The 18145-nt window shown below is 38.5% G+C and overlaps 1 protein-coding gene across 1 annotated transcript; it reads left to right on the top strand.

Moving 5' to 3' along the window:
- The first annotated feature begins 9620 nt into the window (after positions 1-9620).
- Positions 9621-14332, top strand: LSM8 (LSM8 homolog, U6 small nuclear RNA associated). The gene is made up of 4 exons (XM_085307084.1): positions 9621-9804; positions 10756-10796; positions 12203-12330; positions 14080-14332. The coding sequence occupies exons 1-4, from the start codon at positions 9774-9776 to the stop codon at positions 14168-14170; spliced, it is 291 nt and encodes a 96-aa protein (XP_085163210.1). The 5' UTR covers positions 9621-9773; the 3' UTR covers positions 14171-14332.
- The last annotated feature ends 3813 nt before the right edge of the window (positions 14333-18145 follow it).

Here is an 18145-nt window from a genome sequence, read left to right as displayed (position 1 = left end):
AAGCCTACATTCAAGTGAGTGCCTAAATAAGTTTGCCAGCAGACATTTGACATAAGTTACCATCTCTGCTTCCTCTAGTAACTGGAGATAATTACGTAGCCYTCACCAAACAAGTTTTCATAATAAAATCATGTCATGGCTTAGCTTGCATTTCAAGATTTTCAGAGAGTCTTGAAATGCATTTCAGAAATCACTACAAGGCAAACTCTTTGAAAGGAATTTTCTTAACAGCAATATACTGCTTTATCATACCAAATACATTTAGATATTAAAAATATGATGAAGTTTTATAAAGAGGTCTCCATTATTCACAGTAGCTGCTATTCAAGTGATATTGCTCATTTCATCTAGATAATCACAGCTTTTAGACTGAAATTGGGGAGCAATATTATAAAACAGCTACAAAAGAAAGAGACTATATATATATATATATATATATATACACATACATGCACATATGAGTTTTCTGATTTAATTTTAATATCATACTTGCATTTCTAACATAACAGTAATGTTCCCTATGCACAGATTAAAAATCAGATTCAAATCAGCCTGGGTTTGTATATGGATATAATGAACAGAGGGTATATTCTTTGCAAAATAATCATAACACCCTCTTGCCAAAAAATAGCAACATTTTTTTCTGCTATTTCCTCTATTCCACAGCCCCTTTTCCATGTGCAGAACAGATCACCTCCTGTTTAAATACCACAATCGTGACTACAAAATACCAGAGTCAGCCAATACTAAAAACACTTATGTGCAGTATATGTTCATAATAAAGAAAGAAAATACGAAGGCACTTGCAAAAACAGATTGTGCATATTAGCTTCAGGCAACAGAGGCTTGCACAATGACAGTCTTATCTTGATATTGTGCTTCAAATTGTAGTGGCCTGTTTTGCCTAGGAGACAGCTAACTTCAGCACCTGCCTCATCACTTATCTGGCAAAATAGAAGACAGACCACTTTTTGAAAGCTATATAAACACCCTAATATATCATGTCAGTGCTGTCAGGAATGGTAATAAATATTATTTCCATTCTAATGATCTTCTTTCAGATGCATTCAACTCCATATTTTTCTTTTTGTGTTCTGTTTTTAATTAAAAGACATGTGAGCAGGTCAGGTAGATGATAATAGTGCTTTACCTCATGTCTGGTGCACTGAGGTCTCTACCCCTCTTCGGAACGTCTCCTTCCAAGGCTGAAAGGAATGTGACTAGCAAGTACTTGGTATCTCTGGAAAGACGAAGGGAAGGGGCAACWTGGGGAATACCCATGCATTCCCTACATCAAATTACATGTCAAGAAAAAATCAAGGAAATTTCCCCAAATACCCTACGTACACTATAAAATAAACTGTTAGAAATTGCATAAAATATAGTTCAGAAATCTGAATTCAGATTCTATGAGTAGTGCACAGCAGCCCTAGGCAAATCACTTTTCCTTGCTTCCTGTCTGTAAAATTGAGATATTAATATCTCCTTTCTTCTGCAGTTCTATTCACTGTGTAAATTCCTTGCAGCCAAGACTTTTTGTCTTTCTTACTATGTGCAGGTACAGAACTCAGYATCATGAAGTGCTAATCTTGACTGATGTCTTTTGCTGTCATTGTTATTCCAATATTTAAAAACTGGTTAACTTCTATTTATAGTTCCACCTTTGACTTCAAAAGGAATTCTGCTATTCCAGTGAATGTCTACATGATTCAACTTACAGATTTAGTAATATTTAGAATAATATTTACTAATAATTCTGGGTATTTTAATGCTTAATTAAGATGTATAAAACACTTTTTGTCTCTACAATGAAGGAAGCATGAAAGTCCAGAAGAGCATTAATAGTAGCAGCACCRTTACATCTGGAAATTTCATGCCTTCAGGACAACTTCAATATTCAATGACATACATACTTTTGCCAATGACTATAAAAAGAGGGAGTACTTATGAATGACATTTCACTCACTCCTCTCGCTATTCAATTAGATGTGGCTGATATGCTAAGTGGTTTTTAGTAAGAACATAAGGGACCAGCAGGAATAGCTTTCAACAGCATTAATCAATAATGCAATAGCGCAGTGGTTGATAATGAAAAGGCAGCAGTTACAACAGTTAGCACTGTGCTCTGTGAAACACCGCTTCTCTCTCATGTGGGATACTGYGGAGTAATGGTAACTCTTCTACGCCACAGCTAGCTAAGTGGGAAGTCCAATAAAAGGACATTTTTCAAGACCTTTCACAGTTTTCTTCACAACTAGTAGAGCACTACAGAACCGCCAAATTGACTCACAGTTTCTGACATCAGATGTACCTCCAAATATCCCTGAAATTTCAGGGCAAGGGTTTATTTATGCCATTCATCACTCTGAAGTGATAATTAGGCCTTGGACATACAATCATGTTAATCCAAAAAGAGCAGTTCTGTCTCAGTTTAAAAAGGAAAAAGAATGTGAACATGATGATTCTTGTTGTGAAGTAGATCTGCCTCAAACAAAAAGCTTTTCCACTGGGCACACCACTTCAGACAAGGAATGTACCTCGTCATGTTTCAAAGCCCAGCTTTTCTGGTGTACAGAGATGTTCCCCAATTCAAACAATGAATGAAAACGGGACAACTAAAAGGCTTTCTTCCCCTGCCAATCATTCTTACCCCTACTGTCCCCTTTCGTCATGACCCCTCCTTCCCCTCCAGAAACCCTTTTTCTGGCTGCAGCCCAGAATCAAGGGTATGGGATATACTGTTGTCTTGTTCACACCTAAGGCCTCCCTATTGCCCTTCCTTGCATGACAGCAAAGTTGCCAGCTCAGAAGCACTGACACACGTCTGCCTGGCTGAATCATAGGCTACTGCAATGGGAACACGCAAGCTCACTGAAGTCATTTCGTCTCCCATTAAGCTGACTGACCAAAACTAACAGCTAAAAGACTCATCACTATAAGGAATCTCAAGTGCCAGCAGAACGCTAACCAGAGGATGTTAAGACAGTACCCGAAAGGACCAAGAGAAAGAGCTAGCACATACCCCAGTAGTAAATGAAGAAGACAATTGCAATTACCAAGGAAATTCTGAGGTGTGTAAGGGAAAATATTCAGCTATGCAGTAGCTAGTACAAAAGCCTAGGCTAGGCCTAATGACAAAAAAGGCAGCACTCTTCAAGGCTGTGAAAAAGCAGAGCACCCCCCTTCTCAACTCTCCCCATTGCTGCTGGTGCAACCCACACAAAGCTTTCTCCTGAGAGTGCGAACTCCTTTGTGGAGATTAGCACTTTCTTTGCTTGGACCTCAAGGTTTGCCTTTCACAGCATAGCCCACTCACAGACTAATGGCCACCCCCTTGCCCTTCGGTTTTATGCTTATGATAAAACACACTTTAGTGCTTGGTAATAGAAAGGCAGGTTCTCCTTTTCTTCCTCTTCTGTTGATCATTTTTCATTTACATGTAGGATTTCATATAACAGAAACAAAGATTTCAGCACCTGTTCTGTGCAGGGTCAAAGCTGCGGTATATTCCTTCTCCACTTCTACAATTACTTTAATGCTCCTGGTGCCAAAAGACTGCCCTGTGGTACAATGAATAACCTAGTTCAAAAAATAATGGTGCCATGTGAGTTACAAAGTAGATTCACATTGATTTTGTAGTGCAATTTACATTAAATCTGGCAGTAGGCAGAGCGTTAGTCACCTTCGAACAGAGCCCTTTGACCATGTACTATTCCTTTTACGGAGTGATCATGTGGCACAGAGCAAATGAGACAAGAAATGGAAAGGGGTCAAATGGGCATCATTACAGAGAGCATTAAGATAAGGAACCTCAAACTGAAAACTGGAAGATCTAGTCATCTTAACAGAGGCTAAAGATTAGGATCAGTGCTTTTACAAGAAGATGAATTATATTTTGAAAAGTAGGGAATCTACCAGAACAAAAAGCCTGTTTCATGTGAACAATTTAGCAAATGCAATTTCAACTATGACTATAAAAAATGATGACCTTGACAAGCTAGTAAATGCCAGTTACTTGGAGCCTATTATTCATTTAATGCAAAATACTGTTGTCTTACTACTCTGCTTACAGCAGATGAAAACAAAAATCTGTTTGGTCTGTAATTCTGTACATGACCATTAGGAATGGCATTTTCCCCTCAAATATTTCATAACATCCCTCAACATTATAGTCTAAAACAATAATGGTACTGAACTTCTACAGCTGTTTCCAGGTTCTCCCATTTAAAAAGAGGAAAACAGAAAACTTTGTTTTCCTGAAAACAGAAACATGCAATATTATTTTTTATGCTAGCAGATTAGGTAGGCATGCTACTGTATTCTGCATACGTTAGCAAAAATTTTGCGGGAAAATGAACACTTGCTCATATAAAGGAGCTCTTTGAGTAAAATTGTTTTTTGCAATGTTTCCCATGAAAGCACCATTTGTTATCATAACAAACAAAATCCAGACCAGGTGTTTGCTAACTGAGTTTTTAAAGATAAAAAACACTTTGATACCACTCATAAGATAGGTTTGTTCCCAATATGTTGTAACTTACATTCAGTGTCTGCTTGGAATTTTCAGATTGTTAACCTTTTATAACATTTTCCGGTTGTTTCATCACAACAACATGTGATTTGGTATAATAATATATTACCTGAAATCCATCTCAGGCTAGATTGTGGATAGTCATGTGTCAGATGAGCAAGATCTTTCTACTTTCCTCCAGCTACCAGTCAAAATCTGTGTCCTTGCACTGCTGATACTGTATGCCTAGAGGTTTCTACAGCTACAAAAGAACAAAGCAGAGGTGAACTAATAACTATGTTTTTCCTGAGGACATAAGCAGGAATCAAATACATTTAGCCAGCCTGGATACGGAAAAAAAAAAAAAAACACTAAATGGCTAGGCTGGTTTTATGGAGTGACAATCTGGGAATGTACATAAAAAATCAGAGAGATTTAAAACTTTGAATCCTAGAAAGTATAAGAAATGCTGTCAGAAGGATTAAGGAAATTAGATTTAAGGGATCTGGAGATGTTTAGTTCTTTTCTGGAGTATTTATGGCCTGATTTCTCTTCTTCAGAATCTACCACTTCATTATTCCTGACCTTAGGTGCTATTTTTTTTTGCTTGAGCAGCAACTGGGCAAGGCAATTCTTCTTGAACAGATTGAAATAGATGTTGCYTAATTTTGTGGATTTTGTTAAAAGAAATTTCTTAAAGCTCCTGTTCCTGCATTCAGGTGACTATACTAGAGCTTCAACTTTCATGGAAGCCTGGAGCAGTAGGTCTGGAACTTTTCTCCATCAGATTTGACAGGGAAACTATTAAAGCTTGACACAGCATGGGACTGGGTAGTGGACAGACCTTTCCGCTTGTGAGAACTCTACAAAGCTGTTTCACCCTTTAGCATGGCTGGTTCTATAAAACCTGTCTACTTCTTAATAGCTAAGAAAAGCAAAGCCATCAGAGGCCAGCATGTTTTGAGATAAACAATACATCATGACAGCAGCAACAGATCACTCACTCATCCGTCCCAGCAGCTTTAGGCCGGATAACAAGTTTACACACAGGAACTGCTTACAAATACACTCTACAGCCACCATTGCAGGGCCTTCTTCCTGCCCTGGCAGCCCATGAAGAAGCAGGAAAGTGTGCAGAGACACTCGAGGGCATGATTAGATGGTTATATAGTCTGTGGAAAGCATAACACACAGCATCTACCTACTACAATTTTAATATATGGCGAATCAGTTACAGAAATAAAGAACTGATTTTAATTGTGGGAGTAAGTACAATTATCAAATAGACTGTATGCTAGAAAATGTAACAGAAAAGGAAAGGCTCTTTACAAAGGTGCTTTGTTTCTTCAATTATTTGAGAGCCCTGTGGTCATTGTAGTCAGTTACTGAGTGTGTCCTGATGGGCAGCACTACAGCAACTGAAAGGCAGAAATGAGCAAAAGGGTACCTAGCTGCAGGTTTCTGAGCCTAAGCCCAACGTTACATTGGCAATTATGGTCACCAGGAATATAATTTATCTAGCCTAAGATAAGCATTAAGCACACATTTGTGTCTGAGCTAGTCACTCCAGGCTCACTTTATAGTTAATGGAGAATCACAGACATCTTCAGTGGAAAATGCATCTCATCTTATGGTAGAAAACTATTTTTCTCTGTAAAGAAGACAAGACCAACATGCTCAGACTTAGATACTTAATTTCTAAAGTTAGACTCAAAGGATCTTGACCAGCTAGAGAGAAATGATGCTCAAGCCTTCCTCTTCATTTCACCTTAAACGTCACTGCACTTCTCTGCTGAAAAATAATTGTAAGAGCAACAGGAAGCTAAGATTTCCCTCTGCTGGACAAGTAGTTTAACCACAGTTTCAGGTTCTTTCTTGGTGGTCTAATAAATAGCTTAATAGATGGTTGATGTTTTCTCCGCACGTMGCTTAGATTTTGAAGTTAGATACTCAGGCTTGGCCACATTAGGTGCTTCACAACAGCTAGCACACTCAATATAAAGGAACTACAGAAAGTGTAATTCCCACTTCCTCTACTCAGGCTCTCTCCACCTTGTCCTTAAGGCAGGCAGCTATGCCCTTCTTTTCTAAGTCTTATTTTTTCAAGTCTTARTCCTTCTTTTACAAAACAAGAAACACAGGCCTTCTTTCATTGATAAAATGAAAAGATAAATTAGATTCTTAGGGGATCAAATATTGAGGTAATGTGGCCAGGAAAGTATTTGAGATTTTATCCTACATCTTTGACCCTAATGATCTCATATTTTTGAGTCTTTGAAAATTTTCATAGAGAAGAAAGAAAAGTATGAAAAAGAAAATGTAACACTACAAAAATTACATTCAGCCTCTTAAATGTAATACATAATAATTACTTCCAATCCAGGTATAAGGTTCAGTGGAAGTTACGCTTTCTGTAATACGAGCTTAAGAAGATGGCGTTATGTAATGCTCAGTTGCAAAAGTATTTCATGTTCTCTGATATCTGTCATGTTTTTGATAAGGCCTGAGACACTAGACAAATTCCGGAGAAATGGGCTCAGTGCAGTTATCTTCAGAGGTTCCAGGAGGAGTCCATCATTTTTCTCTAATTTGCCTTAAAAACCTTTATTTTGCTTCCTTTGAAGTAGCTGTGAATCATTTCATCATAAATGAAATGATCAGCATTCTAAAATATTGTCTGAAAATGGAATACATTAGGCTAATTTAAACAGGAGTTAGACACAGAATGAAAATCTGCATCTCTTGATAATCTGTTACTAGAGTCTTTATTGAAAAAAAAGGGGAGTAGGACTCGTACTGGCTGGGAAAATCTGAACTCAAGATAGCATTGGTGTAGTAAGTTGAAAAAAAGAATCACAACGTACTTTTACAGTCAAAAGGCAGATATACAGAAGTTATGGAATGCAGAACTGGGATGTTTTAGAMAGCCTTAATTTGACCTTGTTTGTATCTGCATCTTTTGCTACATTATCTCAGGCTCTTTAAAGGACTCCATCAGTCAATGAGATCAAAGGATGAAACCTGATCTGTGTCTAGTTACTCAGTGTTTCTTTGGCAGAATTGGAAATGAAATACATAATTTTGTTTTTTTTTTTTTTACTTTAAACACCTGAACATTTTTTCTAGGTATCAAAGACAGTCTTTCAATATGTGAAGATCTATGAAATTTACATGTGAAACCCCTAGACACTGAGATAACCAGCTTTCTTCAGAAAGTTAATTTCCTCATGTTTCTTTGGAATGTTATTTGGGAGAGTTTTCTCCTRCTAACATCTATGCAGTGCTTCCAGGCAGTCTAACTCCTGATGATATAAGCTCTAATGTTATTTTAAATACCTTTATATAGGCCATCAGAATCACTATTCTCACTGATARCCTGGAAAATAGTGACAGAGATGAGATTACTTTCTTAGTGTCATCCAAAAAGCTCATTGACAGAGAAGGAAGGGAATTCMACATTCTGAGTTCCAAGCTAGTATTTTGTCTACTGAAGGTCATGAATTTACAAGTAATATTTTTCTACTCCAGAATTTATACAACTTCATTCCACAATATGGTAGACTGAAAATGGCCCACTATTGTTTTTTTCTGCTTTGAAACAACTTTTCTCATACAGCATTATATTTGAAAAGCTAAGCAGTCAGTGCAATAAATAGCCAGTAAATACTGTCTACAATCGAAAGCAGACAGAAGAGAATACATATTAAAGTGATACAATGAAGACTACTTGGGCAGTGGTGCTTAAACAGGGGTATTTATCTCATATTTCAGAAAGTTTGCTAAGTATAGTATTTATACTCTGGGAACTGTAAAAGGTTATACCCATGTAATATTTTGGATATCAAAATCCATCAACAGATTGCCATATTATTAGAAAGCATTAGAGGGATTCATTTATGACAACTTTTAATACATGAAAATGAAGAGGTTGCCTGTATGTACAACATACTGCAAAATATTTTTKAAAGTCTGCCACATGCTAACAATATTATCTACCACAGGGAAAAATGACTAAAGCAGATGACATGGAATCAGTTTTACAGTTTGAATTAATTCTGTTGCTGAATGTCTTAACTTAGTTGTGCTGAGATATTTCATCTAGGCAGGCAACATTCTTGCAGATTTTCTTCTAGTGTCAAGTCCAGAAGATTTCATATACTCCTCCAATTCACAGGACTTTTGAATAGGCTAAGGAAATAGTGCACAATTACTACGACTGACGAGGAAGCATGGAAGACAGTTATAATCAGGCCGAAACCAGAAGAAATAATGTGCCAGCGGAAGAGAAAAGGAGGAATGCTAGTGAAAGGTAAAGCTACACGAGAGCCAAATGGTATTGTTGYAAATATTGTTGTATGAGTCCTTGAAGATGCTTGTAACCGCCATTCCCAGGTTTACAGATTAATGTGAAAACAGATTACTAAAATTATAAAATCCAAACTCTTGAATAAAGATAACATTTTACTTGATCTTCGCACAGCTTGTTAAAACATGTAAAACTTGCTTAGACTGAGAAATCTGAATTACTGTCTCTCTTCAAAGAAGCAGCACAATCTCCACTGATGAGAGAGGTGGCCCAAGAGGTGTGGGCCCGTACAGCCAGCCTGGGGCCATCCCATTTCAGCATGGGATCAGGGTACAACACCCCCCACCTTCGTCAAGTCTCCCACCTCCGCCGCACCCAGGGATCCATCAGATCATCTGAAAGCACCTCTGGAGAGGACTTTGCAGACGGCACTGCCACGGTAGCCCCGGCCACCCACCCCGCAGCCGTGCTGCGAGCCCCGCGCAACAGGCAGCCGGCGCCGAGCGCCAGCAGGGCGCCGAGCGCCGCCCCCACAGCGGCAGCCCCCAGGGCGCAGGGGCGGCGGCGCTCCGTCACTGCGGACGGTGCCACCTCCCGTGAAGGGGACGCCGTAACCCCCCACACTACCCTCCGCCGTCGTTACTTGGTACAGCCCACCGGACCCCTCTCCTTGCCCCCCCTCCACCTCTCGGTACATGCGCAGTTGCAGGGGCTCCGCGCGCCGAGGCGGCGCGAGAGCGCGAAGCAGTTACGCCGTTGAAAGGTGCCCTGCCGCCGCGCCGCGCATGCGCAGCGGCCCCGGCAGCCGGTCGGTGCCTCCCCCCGGTCTGCGCGAGCGCTGCGCGCGGGGCCTCGCGTCAGCGGCGCGCGCCGCCGATCTCGCCGGCGCTGTCTCGCGGGAGGTGGCTGCGGGGGCCGGCGCGAGGCGAGGCGAAGCGAAGCGCGGGAGCCGCCGCCATGACCTCGGCGTTGGAGAATTACATCAACCGTATCCTTGTGCCGCGCGCGGACGCCCCGGCGGCCGGGCGGGGGGCGGCGCGGGGCTGGGTGCTGGAGGCGGGCGGGCGCGACCGACCTGCGAGGCGTTGCCCAGCCCTGGGAGAAGGCCGCGGCCTCTGGCCCCCTGGGGGCCGCTCCCCTGGGTGGCTGCGTTGCTTCGGGCCTTCCCCGCCGGCTCGGTTTCTTTCCCCGTGGGGCTGGCTCGGGGGCTGACAGGGAGCGAGAGAGCAGTGGTCCCGTTACCACCGCGCCGCGCGCTCCGTTGTGCCGATACTGCCGTGAGGAGGCAGGCGGACACAACGGGCCTGGGCTCTTAACGCCTGCTTAGCCATCACCTTTACAGCGTTCACTCAAAAGCTGTGAGCTGGTGGCCTTGGAGCCCTTTTGTTGCTAGGTTTTGGTACTCTAGCAACCTATTTCTACTTTCAGTTAATTCGCAAATATAGGGGTACTAAGCTATAATCGTTCAGGTCGATGAAGATGTAATCATTAAACAGGGGCAGACAGAGCTTCAGAGTGAGGGAAGGTCGAATGCCAGACTCCAGACCCCCACTGCTAAGCTGTTTTTAAGGACAGCACTTGAAGTGGCAGTCCATCTTGTTTACAAAACGGTTTGTGATATACTTAATGTCTTATAGTCTGCTGCTCTGCTTCAGGGCAGTACGCTGAGGTAGAGAGGTGGAATTCTGATTAGTAGTGTGGTTTTAACGATAATCGTGTGTATTTATGACTCCATATTCAGGCTAAAGTGAAACTCTGATGCTAATTAGTGTAATAAAGAGGGCCTGACTGTTATCAGATGTTGCTATCAACAGTGCTGTTTATCTCTTGTTCTTATAGGCTCTTCTAGTTCCTAATAAAGCTTACATTATGGCTGTTTCAGAAAGTTGTAGTGGCTCTGTTTCAGATACCTCAAAACATTTCCTTAATGAACTATCAGGTACTGTTGCAGTAATTACTTCTGATGGAAGAATGATTGTGGTGAGACTTTTTTCACATCTTGTTTTACCCCCATGCTCTTTCATGGGAATGAAAAGACAATGCTGGGGCATAAACATTTGAATGTTCACGTCTTTACAGACTTTATTTTTTAAGTTTTAGTTTGTACAATGTGCTTTAAACAGCTACTAGTTGTTGCCTGTGARCTTTTGATAAATATCCTTCTACATGCAAACATTTTCTTTTGACTCTTTGAAACGGGCCTCTTCTATAGGAATGCATAAGCAAATGCATTTCTTGTTCACTTCAGCAGTTTCATTCCCATCTAAAGAACTCTCTTTATTCAGTAAGCGCTCTACCTTAACTTTCGTGTTAAAAACATTTCTTCCATGTGCTTACAGAAAAAAAAAGTTAATAACTGAGGACTTGTGGAATTCTGTAAATCTGAAAAGCTGAGAACTGACAAACTGTGTATTAGATTGTATAATGTTTTATTTATATTGCTTCTCTGTTCTTTATTTTGACATTTTCCTCTTCACCTCCTGATAAATTCAAAACACAAAAGGTTATCTTAATGATATGATAATTTCGTGAGGATTATGTATTTCTATACATGTGTACACAATTTAGTGTGGCTTCTGGAAGGAGAAATCAGTAAGAAATAAAGCAGGGTATTTGAGTTTTTAGCAGAAATATGTTAGCTTTGGACAATTCTCTGTCTAGTTGGAACCAGCCTGGGAAACTTTGGTTGTGATGCAGGATACTTTTCTACCTGGAAGATTTAAATTGAATCGGTATATATAAATTGTTGTTACACAGTAAGATGATATAAATGGTTATTATTACTATTTAAGTGATAGTATCTTGTGCAAATTTAAATTTTGTAATTGATTTGTGGAATTTACCATTAGCAATTGATTATGTTATCATTTTTTTTCTAAACTCACATTGAAGTGGCACAGAAATTCTTCCTTTTGAGCTTTTCTGTGGAAAAAAAGCTAATCTCCTTTACAGAATCACCAGTTAAAGTTGCTCCTTAAAAATGGTTTCAGTATTGTTGAAAATAAAAATCTAATTTCTATGTTTTTGGTTTATTTGCTTTCCTGAAATTTCCATACAAGAAATAGTAAAATTAACTGTAGAAATAGTAAAATCAACTGTCTAGAGAAACATCATGGGCACAGAGAAAACTTTCTTCTGATACTGAAGATTACAGTAGCTGTTAGTATGAATGCTCAATATTAAATACTAGATAATCTTTTTAAGTTGATTACTACTTTTAAAGTTTTGTTCTCCAGCTATATGTATTTAAGCTTAAAAATAAAACTGAAATAAAGCATCTGTTCTGTAGTACCTTAGTAGTGCCACTTTGCTTTTAAGATATGCTTGAGAGCAAAGATGATAAATTTAAAAGGTAATAAGTACTTAATTTTTGTGTGCTTTTTCAGGGAACTCTCAAAGGTTTTGATCAGACCATTAATTTGATTTTGGATGAAAGCCATGAACGAGTGTTCAGTTCTTCACAAGGAGTGGAACAGGTTGTACTGGGATTATACATCGTAAGAGGTGATAATGTGTAAGTATAGCATACTCATATTTAAACCAATTTAATTAGGAGTACARTTATATATACAATCGTGTATATGTATACATTTTGATAACCCAAGACATCTTACATCTTTGTATCTGCAGGTAGCACAGATAAAGCTATCAAAACTGAGGCAAATGAAGTTGCATCTGTGTTGCTGTTACTGAAGTAATAGTACTGTAATGTTAAGATACTGTTGATTTGGATTAACTGAGCTGTAAATTAACAAACTCATGTACTGATAGCAATCTAGAAAGGGTCAGTATAAAGCTCAGAGCATTTTCCTTGCTTAAGTCATTGTATAGATGTTTTTAATCCCAATTTGTGAATAGGAGAATGTACAGATGGAGCAGAAGATGGAAGAATGAAAATGAGATAGTATTTACATGCAACAAGTCAGCAATCTGGGTATACCAGGTTAACTATTAATGTGGGTTTTTTAGGCATAATAAGGRAGAGTTAAGATGTTTGTAGAGATTACTTTGTAATCTGGAAATTGCTTGAAGGTGCTGGCTTGACAGTGTAGCAACTGGACAGTGGAAGGTGATATAGTGGCTGATTTAATTAAGGGTGGGAGTTGATCAAATGCCATTACTGAATGAGTGTAAAAGTTCATTAAAAGCAGAGAAAAGAGAAGAGTAACTGATGTGTCAAAGAGAGGTGGGTGTATTACAACAGAAGTGGAAGGAAGGCCTGGTAAAATGACCTTCTAGGACGATGATTTTTGCAGCAGCATTATGAAAGAAATGGCAACAAAGTGAGATTACTTTCTACGAAAACCAGAGAAAAAGGATATTGGAGCAATCAGCATGTGAGTCTGGATAAGAACTTTGATCTTCTAATTCTGATGGATATTTCTCAAAAAAGAAATGTCAAGACTTGYGTTTTTATCAAGATTTGTTTATCATCTGATGTGATTGAGAAAAGGGGTAGATTGGAGCACTTTTCTGGAGGAAATAGTAACTTCAAAAAAGAGGACTCTGAGAAAATAAAGAAGCTATTGAAAAACAAATTGAAAGGAATGGTTTAAGGGGTAAAATGTTTCCAGGGATTCCATTGTGTGTCAAAGGCGCATACTAAAAGCTTATAGTGAAATATGTACCATCAATTAGAAAATTCAAATGTGGCAAATGTAAAGTCTATTAGCAGAAAACTGCAGAATAGAAGGGTATGCCAGAAGACAGGTTGGTGTTTGTACTTGTGTTCCCTCTGAGCTAGTTCCCAGCATCCTGACCTAGCATGACTTCTATTTCCTTAATCATCTTTTTTTCTCTAAGGCAGTCCACTACTGTTTTAGTCCACATAGTCTTATCATATCATAGGTGAAATACAATGTATTCTCCCTTGAAGGATAAAATAATRAAATTTTACTAGGCTGTGCTGAAGAAAATTAATTTTATGTTTTGCCTGCCTTATTTCTTAGGCAGTAATAAATTGCTACAATTACACGTGACTCTTGAAAAATCTATGCTGTTGCTAAAACATGTCTAGCTTTTGYTTCAAAGACTCACCTAAATCAGTTTGATGTAGGTTATAAGAACCAAATACTACTAAAGAAAATCTATTACAACCATTAGACTGTACTTAAAACTATCAGAATCTGAAGCTCATATGATAGAGGTTTAAAATAACATTTTGCTTTTAAGTCTCCACTAGCAAGTTAATTTTGGTTTCCCAGATTTGCACCAGAGGATTTCAACAATTGATAATCTGTTTGTTTGTTTGTTTTTATCATAGTGCTGTCATTGGTGAAATTGATGAAGAGACAGATTCAGCTCTTGACTTGGGGAATATTCGTGCAGAACCTTTGAACTCAGTTGTGCATTAAAAGGAAAAATGCACAAGGACTCTGTAAATCTTTGGTTGTATAGACCTATTTAAACAGCGTGGACAGTTTTTACGAATTGTGTGCAGCTTGTTCAGTCACCAGTTTTTTATTATGAATATATTATAGTTTGACATGTAAATTAAAATTTCTACGTTTTACTAAGACTTTTTTCATTGTATTTACTTTGGGGTTTCATGTTACATAATTTCACTGTAAAATATGTATTGGGAAATGCAGGCAATTTCAGTGTTAGTCCTGATATTGTGTATATATATACTTCATTCTTAAAGCAGAAATAGTGTTCCTAAARGTAAACTAATGTTTTGTTTTAACACTAGTTATTTGGGGGCAGATTGTGTAACAGTCAATTTAACAATCACTAGCACTTTTTTTTAAATGTAGGGTATTACTAGTAGTAGAGCTACTAGTAGTAGAGAGTAGCAGAACAAACATAGTTCTGACTACATTGGAAATTGATTTTTGTTATTTCTGTGTAGTGCAGGAAGTAAGACTGTTGCAAGTTTTCACAGTCAAATGGCATACTCATATAATTGATTGTTTTGGTTGTTTATGAAACACTATTCTTTAGTCTCACAAATTATCAGAGCTGTAGGAATTCTTAGTTTCTTGATGTCTGCAGAAAAACAGTCTTGAGCAGGAAATGAATCACAAACCAAACATATATGTTAAATCAAAGCCCATTAAAGTCTAGAGTAACTCATTATATATCTCCTCCCCTCAGCTGCAGTGTTACTGCTCCAAATTTGTGTAAGATATGTAGAAAGTGAACAAATTGTGTATCTGCTAATGTTAGCTCTTTTCTCACTAGAGTGTATTTTAGAAGACAGGAGTATTTTAAATAGATAAAATATTTCTTTTGAATGAAACTTGCTTTAATATTGAAAATAAGGATTACACACAACTATAATAGACATTCTCTATATGTAGGTAACAGCCAAGTTAAGCAGGACGAACTCTGCACAGTGTATTACATTTTAGACAACATCATATTCACGGTCCACCAGAAATGCTGATTTAGCAGTAAGAGGAAGTTGATACTATGGTACGAAGTTGTTTTTCCTGCCATTTCATTTGGCAGCAGGTTTTATCTTTTCTCTCMATGTATAAATGTGCTCTCCAAAAGATAAGATTTAAAATGCATGTTTATGGGTTTTTAATTTGATTTTAATATTAAATAGGTTTTGGAGCTTTTCCTTGTAAATTCCTTGGCTAGAACCCAAATACATTGAGCTGAAGATGTTTGTTCTCCAGAAATCTGGCTCCCTCAAGTTCTTGTAACTTCTGGCTTGTTTTCAAAGATTGCTGGTGTGTATGTGAGGCCRAGCAAAACCTGTTTCTTTTTTATTGCTCTTGTGACCTAGTAAAGGAATGTCTTGTAGTTTTCTGTCCCCGTTTTTCCAGGGAATGGCCAAACAGACATAGAGTAAGACAAATGAGGATTTGTCTGTAATTACTGGAAGTCATTGAAGTTTAATGACTGTATAATTCCTTATATCAAAAGAATTGATACGTTAATGAACTGACAGTTAACAAAATACTGTTTCAGTAGCAAAAGATTTTTTTGCTACACAATATCAGCACAAGAGAAAATATAGAATGTGAAGAATGTGAATTTTATCAATATAGGGCAATTAAAGCAAAATGCCCCCCMCACACCCTTTTCCAGCATTCTATATTCCTTTCCAGGAGATTTTTTATGGTAACTATGGAAATGTAGATAGGTCTTCCAGTAGCTGCATCTTCCCTGAAGAAAATCTCCAATGATGAAGATAGAAATCAAAGCTGGAAACAAAATAGTATGAAGAGTTTTGCCAAGAAAATTTCTTTCTAGCACTAAAAGCCTGATCTTATCTAAACGGTAATGTCTTCCTTCCTCGAGCCTTACAAGCACATTCCAGGAACTCCCATTGAGTGAATGTGTTGAGACCATGCAGCCTTGTATTACTAACTGCCACCTAATGGCAGGAAGTTTCACTCCACTCTGATCTTCTCTGTGAGTAGTAGTCCTGGATGGGAGAAGCACCAAACGTTTTTCATTATTTGTGTAATCCTTATTTTCAATATTGAAGCGCATATAGAGGCCAGGGCATGCACCAGTGATATTGTCCACCAAAATGCCATTCGTGATAGTGGATTTAGTTTGTTCTCCCCCCCCCCCAGTCATCTTTTGTTTTATACTTCAGGTTTTTCTTATCTTGATTTCGGTGAATATTTTTTCACCTCAACAGCAGCGAAGATGATCACACACTGCRTGGAAACTGATGTGAAAATTATACAGGTGGAGAAATTCAAGAACTAGGATTTAGAGTAGTGAAATCCGTCACAAAATAGAAGGAATCAGTATAGAAACCTGTTAAATATTGGCAAAGTTGGGTTTTACAGGAGTACTGATCATAGGTTTATTGCTATTTAACAGAGATGCAGTTATTATACATGTTATATACGGTATACTGAGAAATGAGAAAACATTCTCAAAATGTTCTAAGGCACTGGAATGTCACATAGAAGGTTCTTATGTCCCCAAAATACTTAGCAATTACAGTTCTTATTTTGGATTTTTGTGCTCAGATGTTTAGGAATTCTGCCTTGTATGATTTCCAGCTTCAGCTCTGCCCATGATGCAGATGGCAGGCTGTATGCAGATGAATGCTATGATGCTCCTGCAAGCTGTCTGACCAGAGCTGCAGATATTGTCCGGTAAGCATCTGCAGTACATTGCACTCATGGAACGTGCAGATGAGAYGGTGTCTTTAGCTACAGAGGAGAGATTCTCAAGTCAGTCACTCTGCTAACTTGTTCAAAATGGTATTCATAACAAGAAGGATCAAAAAAACCCATGCAACTATAAAAACATTAGCTGTTTATAGCATTTCCAAAAAATAAATTASAGGTCTTAAGAAGCATTTCATCTACAGGAGTTTGGTTTGCAGTGAGTAGCYGTGCGGAGCAGAAGCCAAGGCAGGAAGTGATTATGGCTAAGGAGCTGATGCTGATTGAAAACGTGGTGCTGCAGAGGAAACACTGCACAATAGGACTTCAGCTAGTTTGGAACTGGATTTCAAAAGCAGAGGACATTAAGATGTCAACAGTCAATAGGACGGGGCCCACCTTTCTCCTAACAATCAGATCACTGGCAGTAAAAGCACACAATGATTTAAATGATTAAACTGCAAGTGCAAAATATGAGAAAATGTTCACTTCATTAGAATGGAAACAGCCTTCTCACTTTCTGCTGTGTTTCTTATACTGCTGATCTTAAAACTCAGCCTGGATACAAGTGTCAGGCATAATTACAGCTAAAACTGAGGAAGTTCAAAAGATCAAGGCCTCTGAAATGGCAGGCTRTAAGACTATTTTGTGTAATTATAATGGAAATAAGTGCATTCTGAAATTGCACTCAATTTTTTTCAAGATGTTTTTCAAGAAACATGTTTTGCAGTACAGTTCACAGCTCACATTCAATTAAAAATTTCAGGCTCAGAATGGAAACACTCTCTGAGGAGAAATAGAATTAAAATATTTAATATAGTTAGCTATTGTTATAATTCAAGTGATTGTTATTTGGGTGAAGGGGTAGGTCCCAGTTTAGCACCTTGTACAGTTCATAACATCAGTCCAGGTCTTATGGCTTTTGTGCTCTAACTTCTGGTTCCACTGTTTTTCAGCAGTCAAGACAGTGCAGAAAGCAAAAGGAAAGACAARCATCAATTTGAGAGTGGTACCATTTTTTGAGCGGGTGAAACTTGCATGATGCTATATAACCACATCACGTATGTCAGTAGATTGAGGTTTATTTCTGTTTGTATTTTTCTGAGTATCAACAGCAAAGAGCAGCCAGAATGTGACTTCCTGGCAGACACTTACAGAATCACCCTTGAGTGAAAGGGAGCTRCTAGACTGCCCTACCATTAATACCCCTTTCTCAGCACACACAAGTGTCCACAGCAATGCCAA

Source organism: Rhea americana, unplaced genomic scaffold (assembly GCF_003343005.1).
Source record: "Rhea americana isolate MKP2758 unplaced genomic scaffold, rheAme1 scaffold_252, whole genome shotgun sequence".
Taxonomy (NCBI): Eukaryota; Metazoa; Chordata; class Aves; order Rheiformes; family Rheidae; genus Rhea; species Rhea americana.
The sequence above is the reverse complement of the archived record's forward strand: the minus strand, read 5'-3'. Positions and strand labels throughout refer to the sequence as shown.

Bases quoted from the DNA above. Each gene is read 5' to 3' on its own strand.
- LSM8 (XM_085307084.1), top strand. From the start codon at position 9,774: ATGACCTCGGCGTTGGAGAATTACATCAACC. The intron at 9,805-10,755 runs GTATCCTTGTGC...ATGAACTATCAG, and splicing joins GTTGGAGAATTACATCAACC to GTACTGTTGCAGTAATTACT. The intron at 10,797-12,202 runs GTGAGACTTTTT...GTGCTTTTTCAG, and splicing joins CTGATGGAAGAATGATTGTG to GGAACTCTCAAAGGTTTTGA.